Consider the following 11,114-nt stretch of genomic DNA (forward strand, 5'->3'; position numbering starts at 1 on the left):
CGGGTTTTTTGACTGTTGCGATCTAGTATCAATAAGATGAAGAAAGGACTAGAAACATCCCTCTTTTGTATTACATTGAAATATAATTGTATTATATATATATTTAACAACAATATTGTCAAAAATATTTGTATCAAAGATTTTGCAAAACTACCTTTATGCTTTTGCAAAGTTTAAAGGTGCCACCATTATAGTTCTTGGCCACTAGAGATGCTAGAGAGTAACAGTTTGATCAGTGGGTTCCTGTATTATTTTTGAGTTCTACGTCCACATGCACAAGGATGCGCATGCACCAAGCCCTCAGGGACACTGACAGGCGTTGCAGCAATTTTGCGCTGTTTGTTACAGGCGAAAATTGACGGTCATGTGATGCGCAAAGGCCCAGAAACACCTTTCCCCATAACCACTCATTACAGAAGGACCTGCTGCTCAGACAATGGAAAAAAAACAGTACGATCACAATTTGATGCAAGGGGACAATAGACCTAGACACAATTCTACTGATGCACGTTGGTATCAATGCCACAACAGCAGGATGACAGAAGAAGTCTGCAAGTTCATGCATATTTCAAAACTTTGGTATAAGAAATTGGTATAAGGTAGTGTAGGCATTCAGGATATTTGTTAGCCCTGGATGGTAAAGTGCATTTTGATGAGACACTGAATGTAAACAAGAGTGTTTCGCTCATGTGGAGGCACAAAAAGCATTAATCTGTAATACACAGCCTGTGATACGATGACAGGCGGCATGCAGCATTGTTCTGAGCGGATGGGGAGCAGGTCAACATAGGACAGCCTGCTGAATGCTAAAGGCTGTGGGCCGTGTGCAGCTATTGTCATAGTCTCATTCCATCATAAACAAAGAGAACATAGTGATGCTAAAACAGGCTGTACCACCATTGTGCAGACTCCACTTACCTTGCTAAACAAAAGGCACACAGAGCTTTAACGGGCCGACTGCCTGTTGTGTCAGGTCTAGTATGAAGCACAGTAAAAGAAACTACAAAGATTATCTGTAATTATTATAATCATTCTGTGTGATCTTAAGGGATTAAATGTAATATTGGATTTGTTTTATATAGGGGAGTCTGCAGCATCCGTCTAAAATAATGTAACTCACAGATTTATGTACATATTTAGCAATTGCAAATGTAAAATGTGGTGATCTGTCACCAAACTTGTGAGTTTTCATGACACTAAATTTATGCAGTCAGGGTGCTGCTGCTATCAAAAGGAGTTCAGGTCCGTGCCGGCATCCTGGGGAGGCAGGAGGGAGGATGCCCTCAGCCAATGCCACATTTCCCAGAGAGCCCCAGATATTTTTACAAGCCTCCTAATGAGAGCTGCAAGAGAGCAGGAGCCGTGTAACCGAGTGGCTTGTGAAAGTACGGAGGCGCCACTCTGCCTTCAAATTTGATCAAGGTATAGGAATGAAAAGCAAGAGTGGGGGGAAAATTTTTTTTTAAAACAGGCAGCATTTGAAAGAGAGAAGGGAGGGGGATGAGTCGAGAGAATTAAGGGCTTCAACCTTTAGTTTGGCCTTTGTGCTGGCAGTCGCCGTCATTTCAGGTTGATTATGGATCGTGTGCACAGGTCCTCCGGTCCTCAACCCACTATAATTCACTTCTGAGTGTGTGTGTGTGTGTGTGTGTGTGTGTGTGTGTGTGTGTGTGTGTGTGTGTACTTACTCTGAGTAACCCCTCGACATTCCTCATGAAGCACTGTGATAAAGGGAGGCCACAGCTGTGTGGAAGGCCAAAGATACTCAAATATGTGCACACAACTGACTCATTTGCATCTGCAGAGCACAAACAGGCGCATTCAAGCTGCAGCATGTTGAAGTGCATGTCACTGCTCCTGCATTAATGGGCCATCCATATATTAATGACCTTTCCATCTCCTTCCAGTATGTGTCTACTTGACAGAAAGAGCCATATGTTTGAGATGAAGGATCTCAGGGGGTTAAATCAGGTTAAAAACAAGCACACTCAAGAATTTCTCAGAAGACTTCATGACCTTATGCCATATGTCATCGTGTGTCCACAGGTTCGTCTTATTACGACAATGTGAGGCCGCTGGCGTATCCCGATTCAGACGCTGTACTCATCTGTTTCGACATCAGCCGCCCAGAGACTTTGGACAGCGTCATAAAGAAGGTCAGTGTTTGTTTTTTTTAATTTCATCTCCTCTCTCAAGATTTTGGATCAGCATTTAATATCTGCTCTGACCCTGGAGAACCAACCGGAAAAAAGTCACTTTTTCCCGATCAGCATCTTGGATCCACACAGATATCTGTGCCAGCAGCTCACACTTTGATGGCTCAACAATAGAGCACAAAACAGCACAGAGGTTGGAGCCTCCTGTTCCTTTATCTCATCAAAATGTCCATGGATACTTGACCCACGTCCCTCTGAGGAATGGAAGGTCAGACTGAAGAATGAGGAGAGGCAGCTGGGTGGGTTTCGAGAGGAATATCACATATGCAAATTAGCCACACCAGCCAAATCAAAGAGCTGTTGCAGAGCCTCTTTGAAAAAAGTACTAGAAATGATCTTTTCTGTAGGCATTTAACATTTTAAATTATGCAGAAGAGTTGGGTAGATGGTGGTGGCAGTTAACATCTGTAAGGTGGGCCTCTGGTCCAGATGTTGCGTTACTGGAATTGCAATTGAGTGGCAGCTCAATGTGGTCCTGGCTGGGCGAGGTTGTGGTCATGGTTGTGTTTTTACAGCCAGTGGCAGACTTTGTGCCGCACACTGTGAAATACCTATTGCAGAGACACCCAACTTAATTGGTTTTGTTTGCGTGCATGTGTGTCATGTAAAACAGGCCTGTGCCTTTTAGCGGTCTCTCATCTTGAAGCCATGTGTATGCGCTCGCCTTTGAACTGTGCGGGCCAAAGACAGTTCCCACGGCTGGCGTGTTGACGTGTTTAGTGGTCTGAGGGGAGCTGCTAAAATGCTCCTGCAGACTTTGTAGATCTAACCCGAGACACCTTTTTTTTTAACCCACAAATATCTCACAAGCCTCAGTGCACTCTGTCAACAGGGGGAAGCAGAGCTGCCGTCAAGCTTTTGGTTTTCCCATGAATCCCTCGGCAGGGGGTTGCCATGACCCCTGACCTGTAGCTGTCGCCTTGGTAGTCTTTGAAACCCAGGGCCACATGGAAAACCTGTTGCACAATCACAATCCCAAATTAGACTCTTGACCTCTAGAAACAAGCAGGTCACTGAGGTTTCTGGATGACAGCTGGGGGAGGAGCGAGGGTTAAACAATCAAAGCTTTTGATTGGATGTTATTGGCAGAATAGGGACGGGCCTGAAAGGTCAAAGGCCGTAATCATTGTGAGAGACGGATGGACAGACTGACATTCTGCACACGGCATGTGGAACATTTCAGGGCTGTCGGCTGCTGTGTGTCATGGGGAGGAGAGACTATGTTGGTTCATCTGAGTCTCAGAAGTGACATTTAATCTCAGGGTGATTCTAGAAGGAATACCGCTCAACCTTTTCTGTCCAGACCCTGAAATAGATTTGTTGACGGGGGCTGCGTGAGGAAAGTGTAACACACTGTAGGTCGTGCAGACACCTGAACCAAGCCTGTGTGAATAAAGTTGTCATATTTTCCTGTGATGTGTAATAAAAGTTTCATTGTATAGTGAAGAAGTGACAGTGCATAATGAAAAAATGAGATGTGTCTTTAATAACAATGCTTTCACTTAGAGCCAAAATTGATTGTCAACTCTTTTGATTCTCAGAAGCCAAACATTCCCTTGTTCTAGTTCATCAGTTGTGAGGATTTTTCTTTGTCTTGTGTGAAAAGAGATTCAATATATTTGGCTTCTGGAGTCAAAGTCAGACAAAATAGACATTGTGAAACATCACCTTGCACTGTAGAATTCAATGGATGTCAATGTTTTTAATAATAATAATAATAATAATAATAATACTAATAATGATAATAATGAAGAGTAAGATTAATCAATAATGACAATTTTTATCGCAAGCTCTACAGTAACTTACCATAGTTACCGGTTACCATTTCTTTTAATTAGTTTAAACATTAACTTTTTCATTAACTAATTGTATTTATTAATTATTTATTGTCTATTACAGTTTCCCAGAGCTTAAGGTGATGTCTTTGAATTGCTTGTTTTGCCATAGACTGTAAATAAAGATGGATGTAACCTCTGTGACGTCACCCATAGGCTTCTGAAGAGCAGTTTTGAAGCTGCTCCACCATCTCCAGCTTGGCAGCGTCTGACTCTGCCTTGCTCTAGGTTAACCCAAAAATGCGTGTGGAGCCTAGACTTCGGTGCATGATGTCGGTTCAATAACTGTGGCAAGCACACGCTCCCGGCAGCATTGTTAGCACAGCTGGGTGTCTGGGCATCTCGCTCAAAGGCTAACCCAAGGCTAATTCATTTGCTGGCTGACTTGAATTAGCTGAAGTGACGCCGAACAGACAGCTAGCGACTAGCCAACTGTGACGGCACCCACCTGTCACTCAAAGCCACCATGCCCTCAATTATGCATAACTTTAAACCTTAATTATATTTAAACAGGTGAGTTATATAAACACTCACCCCTGTACAGTTGTCATGAAGGAGGAAATAAGCTATAGAGACCAAAACTTCTTTTTATCAGGCTGTTTATTTCTGCTGTAAAGTTGGACATTTCAACATGGGAGTGTACAGGGATTGACTCACTGTTGGAACCAGACACAAGTGGTCATTCTAGGAACTGCAGACTCTGAGATTGATGCTTGTTGTTTTGCCCAATCACCAGTTAAAAAACGGAAACATATTCAGTTTACATTGGAATGAAATATAGAGAAATTAACCTCATCTACTCATTTCATCTAAAGAATACTGATGACCCCTTAGGAGAACAAATGTCTTTTATCATTGAGCATTAATCTCCCCAAAACTCTCATATTTGGCATAGTCACTGATGTATGACTGTATCTTTCTTGCTGATTCATGTCTCCACAGTGGCAAGGGGAGACACAAGAGTTTTGTCCCAACGCCAAAGTGGTGCTGGTGGGCTGTAAACTGGACATGAGGACGGACGTCAACACCCTGAGGGAACTCTCCAAGCCTGTCTCTTATACACATCTAAAGACAGATTTGAAAACAACAACGGATGCAGAAAATAAATTAGAAAGCAATCCAGCGATAATATGTGATTTTTCCATCTTGGACTCTCCAGCCTGTCTCTTATACACATCTAAAGACAGATTTGAAAACAACAACGGATGCAGAAAATAAATTAGAAAGCAATCCAGCGATAATATGTGATTTTTCCATCTTGGACTCTCCAGCCTGTCTCTTATACACATCTAAAGACAGATTTGAAAACAACAACGGATGCAGAAAATAAATTAGAAAGCAATCCAGCGATAATATGTGATTTTTCCATCTTGGATCAGCAGCGGCATTGCCTCTCTGGTTGGGGGGGTCCGGTAGGAAGCGAGTGTGAGAGGAGGCTCGTGCGACACAATCAACCACTGCAGAATAAGAGCTGTATGAAACCCCTCGGGACATGTAGCTGGGGTTGGCATTTTGACGCAAATTTGCTGACGAGCAAAGTAAGGTTGCGTATGGTGAGGGCCATACAGGAGGCGCGGCTGGTTAGTGGAGTTTATGTCTAGGGACACAATTTTTCCCTGAAATGAAATGTTTGTGCAGATTTAGGGGGTTTTCAAAATGCAGGATGAATAGAAATACGGACATTGATGAATGAGTGAGCCCTTTTATCACATGCCACCATGACCTCTAAGCCAAGGGGATGGGGAGAAGAGGGAGGGGTTGATAAACTGTTGTGTAAATCTGTGAATTTTAATCAGCTTTCAGCGTGTTCATTTCGTGCTCTCCCCGTGTTGGACGTACAAAAGGTGGAGGGGCTTTTTCACCACCACACAAAAGCCCTCAGAACAAAAGAGCCTTTTTTTTTTTATACTGCTGCTCTCAGAGCTTGCCGAGGGCTGAATATGAAAAATCAACCACTGAAAAACAGACATGTAAATAAGATATATAAACAAAAGATGGAGGGTCAAATCACACAGCTAATGTGAAATAACTGGGGACCATTTGTGGCCAGGCTTACATTACACTATTGTTTTGCTCCTTCTCAGTCACTGTTTTCGTCTGGGGCAGCTACTGTTTGTGCCTCTAACGTGCCCAGAAAATGTGTGTCACACAGCAGATGCCAAAGCTGCGCACATTAAACATTCTGGTGCTCTAATCCAATAGCCTGCGTCGTTATCCTGTTGTTGATCTTAAATTGAATTCCAACACAGCCGAGGAGTTTCCGGCGAGAGTGACCACTGGGTGAACTCCAGACGTTCCCGCACTAATCTGCCCGAGCTTTTCCTCTTGTCACGACAATCTCTACACCTTGGTCAGGTCCCCGCTCCCCCCCACCACCACCCTCACCGCCCCCCCGCCACTGGCAGTGAATCTAAATCTGTCGTTCCACCTATCGAGGACCTCACTGCTTCTTATATGTGGCTCTGTGCACAGCCATGATAACAATCAAACCTCGTCCACGGGGGATGAAAAGCTCGCTCGGTGTCGGAGAGCGTGGGAGTTGAGGGTCATGGGTCGTCTGTTACGAAACGTTGCACGTGCTGATCCTGCCTGAACTTGTGTTTTCTTTTTTTTTTGGTGTGATCATGAAATGAGAGATGAGTATGGCGGCCCTGAGAGCTCATTGCACTGCAGCTTAAGAAAATACACCAAAACTGACAAAACACAGGCAGAAAACATCATCGATTTGAATACAACACAACCAATAAGCAAAAATGTGCTGCAAGTACCACAGACATCAACGGAAGTGTTTCCAGGTGACACAAATAAGTGATGAACCCAGCTGGGATGCACTCGCATGGATACATTATCATGCATCCATGAGCACTCGTTCTGCTTTTAAGTCACAAACAATTGAACAACAAGTGTGTCCCAGCCAGCTTCATCGCCTTTTAGTTTCCCCTGGAAACACTTCCATTGTCGAATGTGCTCTACCTGCAGCATGTTCCTGTATTTGGTTGTTTTGTATTTGCAGGGCTTGTGTTGTCAAACCGTTGAAGATATTTTCTGAAGTTGCTCGTGTTTTGTCTATTTGCATGTGTTTTCCTAAGCTGCAGTGCGTCTCAATCTCAGGGCCACCGTAGATGAGGCCATACTGTACTGTCGTGAAGAGAAAGGGCCAAGGGATTTCTAAAATTAAATTTGTCTCTGATTTGATCTCAAGCAAACAATTTACAGTCTCAATTAAGTGGGTATATTGTAACATCACTCAGGGGTAAGCTCCGGCGCTGGAGCAGTTTAGTCTCTTCTCTCTAAATAGCTGCATAGACCATGTCAACACTTGCCCGGTGCTGCTCTGTTACCGCAGACTGAGGAGTTGGAGTGTCTGCATTATTCATGCCTGAGATGGAGGAGCTTCATTTGTCTCTAGACATGTTTAGATCATTGACATTCAGTCTACCGTTTGTCTCAGGACCGCTGCCTCTTTTCGTGGACATTTAGTCTTCCACTGTTTGAGATGTAGTGCCTGCTCAAGCCAAGGCACAGTGAAGGATGGTGTGCATATTGAACACTTTCTGTTCCTCTGTGAAGCGCTCACACAGCACCTTGATGTGAAGTAAACTCATGTCTAAGTTAAATGCTAAAAGCCCGAGGATACAAGCATACAAGATATAAGACAATGTTGTGTCATTGTCTGGAGTTCTATTAGAAAAGAAGCAGAATACAAAATGCAAGAACAGTGCTTTGTGAAGATGTCAGAAAGTTACACAAGACGATGTTTTTGCGGCACAGCTGATAAAACGTTACATGTAGTCTCCCCTTCCACTTTAATTTTTCCTGTAAAGCACTTTGTAGCTTCTGTTTCTGAAAAACGCCACACAGGTAAAGTGATCTCTTCTGCTTCGCCTGTCTTTGTGTTGCAGGGCAGCATGATAGCTCGACAGATGGGGGCGGTGGCCTACGTGGAGTGCACCTCCAAGGTTTCAGAGAACAGCGTTCGAGATGTGTTCCACATCACCACGCTGGCGTCGGTGCGGCGGCCGCACAAGCCGCAGTTAAAACGCAGCAGTTCCCGCAGGGGCCTGAAGCGAGTTTCACAGCTCCCCCTGCCACCCCTGCCAGGTCGGACTGAGCAAATGGACCAGGCCCCGGCCATGAGGAAGGACCGAGCCAAGAGCTGTGTGCTCATGTAGAGACCCATTATTATAAATATATATATGTATATATACAAACACAGAAATATATAACAGAGGAAGTCTATTTATTGTTTTTTGTTGTTGTTTTTTCCTCATATTTTCATTTTTTGCACTGCAGAGGAGTGAGGAAAAAAGAAACACTGCGCTGTGAAAAGAAATGCTTTGGATTTTTCCTCTTTTTTTGTTGCCTGTGTGCATATTTTCTAAGCTGTTTACATATTTGTGTGGTTTTGAAATGATGGGCAAATTGGACTAACTCTCCGGACACGAGGAAGCTGGGATAGTGGAAGTGCCGTCTAGTCCTGGGTATTAAAGAGGAGTGAGCTTCCTGAAACGGCTCTAATAAGAGGACGGTGCAGCGGTGAAGCGAGGAGAGTGAAGTGCGTGTGAGGAGAATGGTGTTGGAGCAGGACGCCTGTGGATGAGGCCTGTTGTTTTCAAAGACAGTGTTTCTGAGCGGACACGAAGACTAATTGTCCGGCTGCACAGTCTGAAGTCGCTTCCCGTTGCCATATTTGAGAGGAGAACTTGTATGTGCAGTCATGCTGAAAAGGGATTAGGTGAATAATGGCTCAAACCAAACATTAGGAGCTGGAAATGAGACTTGTGTGACACTGACTGAAATATCGTGAAGGTGTGTGTGAGCATTACTACCACAAGTGCATTTTAAGGAAAAAAAAAAAAAAAAAAAAAGAAGTCACAACATATCTGATTTTATTTTTTGCTTTTTATTTTTAACTCTATTTCTCTCATCAACTCCCAATTGTGTCTGTTTGATTCACTGAAGTTAATGCTGTTGTCGCAATTTTAAAGATGTTTCTTTGTGGAAAATAAAGTGATAAAATGTTAGGGCTATTTTGTTGTACTTTCACTAAAATCTAAAATAAAGCAGCAGCTTGACTGTACAGGGAGAAGGTGATTTCTGGCTGAAGTTTCCTTCATATTTTTTTTAATCTTTATTTTAATGGCATCATAGATGTAAATCTTGTGATTATTACACACTTTTAGAAACTGTCACATTATGCTCAGATGGAGCGAATTAATCATTTATATGATTAATCTTTTCTTTTCAACTTCCCTCTATCGGCCTTCAAAAGCCATATCTGTAAATGATAATTGTCCATTCCCTGTGTTAATGCCGCCCCTGTGCGCTCATGTTGCCCTGCAAGTCAAACAGCGCTGCAGACTGTGGAATGAGTCTGTCTTTCAAGGTAATGTCACGTGTACACCTTGCTGACCTCTCGGCTGGCAAAAACTAAATTGAACTGCAATGCAGCAGCAACCAACCAGAGCACAGGCGAAGTGTTTTTGTAGCGACTGAGTCCGTACTGTTTCGAGAACTTCAAGTCCAGTCTGTACGACAGATGATATGTGACCTCCTTCATCGACAGAGAACAATTTTGGTGTCCAGTTGGTCCCAGGACTCCAGACCTTTCAAACTTGTTTACTCCCCCCCCCCCGAGCTGCTTCTGTAAAACAGTCCATTGGTCAGTCTCACAGTCGACAGTCTCTCAGACAGCAGGACTGGAGTGTTTGTGCAGTTGGCAAGCTGCTGTTTCCTGACAGCATTTAAGATGGAGGTGAGAGTGGACAGGCCCCATCTACTGTAAGTCAAAACACTGTCAGCAGCTAAAAGCTTTACCTTTATAACTGTCAGTGTTGCCTGACAACTTAGTTGGTGTTACAGCCCATCTGGGATAGATGAAGAGAGAAACAAAGTAAGACATGAGACTATAGGGGAAGTGACAGAGGGTGTGTGAGGGAAGTACTGAAGAAATATTACACCAAAATATGTCTTTGGAGAATCAAATAATAATTTCCTGTAGGCCTGACAGAGACTGCAGCTTGTCCTTTCACAGAGGATGGAAGCTGTAGACTGGGACTGGATGTATAGCTGTTACAGTTGTATCACGATGGACTCAGGGCAAAGAATGGATCAAAAAATCCATAGAAACAATAGAAAAAAAATCTATGACAAGAAATCAGTGGACAGACCAGACAATAAATGGTCAAAAATAAAATAAAAATACTTATCTGGTCCTATCCATTTTCTTTAATCAATTAACTTAATGTTCATCTTGACCTTAATGTTGTTTTTGTTATTCTGTAATATTTTATTATAATATTCCTTCTTGCATATCCTCCTGTTTATTTATTATTAACTAACAATGAACTAATTGACACATGAATTTCCCCTAGGGGACAAATAAAGTATCTATCTATCTAATATTTGTCAGAGGTGGGGGACTTGAGTCACATGACTTGACTAAGGTCAAATTTGAGGACTTGAGACTTGCACATGTGACTTACTCTCACCTCTGATATTAGTTAACTTATTTTCTAATTATTTTATATAACTATTCTCTGTCTCTATACGTCTATACTTTATGAAATCTCAATACTTTTTTTTTGATATCCCTTTTTTGATTCATAGCTGATCTGTATTTAATGCATAGTTTTTGTCATGTTATGATTTGAAAATCTTTAGAAATGCTTCCTAGACTTTGTCATTATCTTCTTATTCATACACTCTTTTATATTTTTGTGTTAGTAATTCATCTCTAAATGCACTCATGGATTCTTTGTGTATTCTTTAATCATAAAGCAGACGTAGGTTCTATATAAATACTGAAAATATCAAAACACTCAATCCACAGGGAAATACACTCAGCTCATATGCAGAAACTGACCATTAAAACAAGCTGTCAGGACTTCTGTTATTTTGTGATGTCACAACTATACAGTCACCGTCCTCAGGTGCGTATGGCCCAACCGGACCCACTGTCCATTGTTTACATGTTGTTTTAACATTATTAACATCAGAATACCAGGTGGTCTTTCCATCACTGAGCTAGCAGCTACAAGACAGAAAAATGTTGAGAAAATGC

At 42.5% G+C, this 11,114-nt stretch overlaps 1 protein-coding gene across 1 annotated transcript in view; it reads left to right on the plus strand.

Moving 5' to 3' along the window:
* rnd2 (Rho family GTPase 2) overlaps positions 1-9,145 on the plus strand; it is a 29,202-nt gene extending 20,057 nt beyond the window's left edge. The window contains exons 3-5 of the mRNA XM_087175308.1: positions 2,047-2,156; positions 4,994-5,101; positions 7,678-9,145. Of these exons, the coding sequence (XP_087031434.1) occupies positions 2,047-2,156; positions 4,994-5,101; positions 7,678-8,223 (764 nt within the window). The 3' untranslated portion in view covers positions 8,224-9,145. The remainder of the gene's footprint in view (positions 1-2,046; positions 2,157-4,993; positions 5,102-7,677) is intronic.
* Positions 9,146-11,114: the final 1,969 nt, after the last annotated feature.

The sequence above is a fragment of the Seriola lalandi genome, unplaced genomic scaffold (genome assembly GCF_002814215.2).
Source record: "Seriola lalandi dorsalis isolate HSWRI2012SDOR001 ecotype SW California unplaced genomic scaffold, Sedor1 jcf7180002054443, whole genome shotgun sequence".
NCBI lineage: Eukaryota > Metazoa > Chordata > Actinopteri > Carangiformes > Carangidae > Seriola > Seriola lalandi.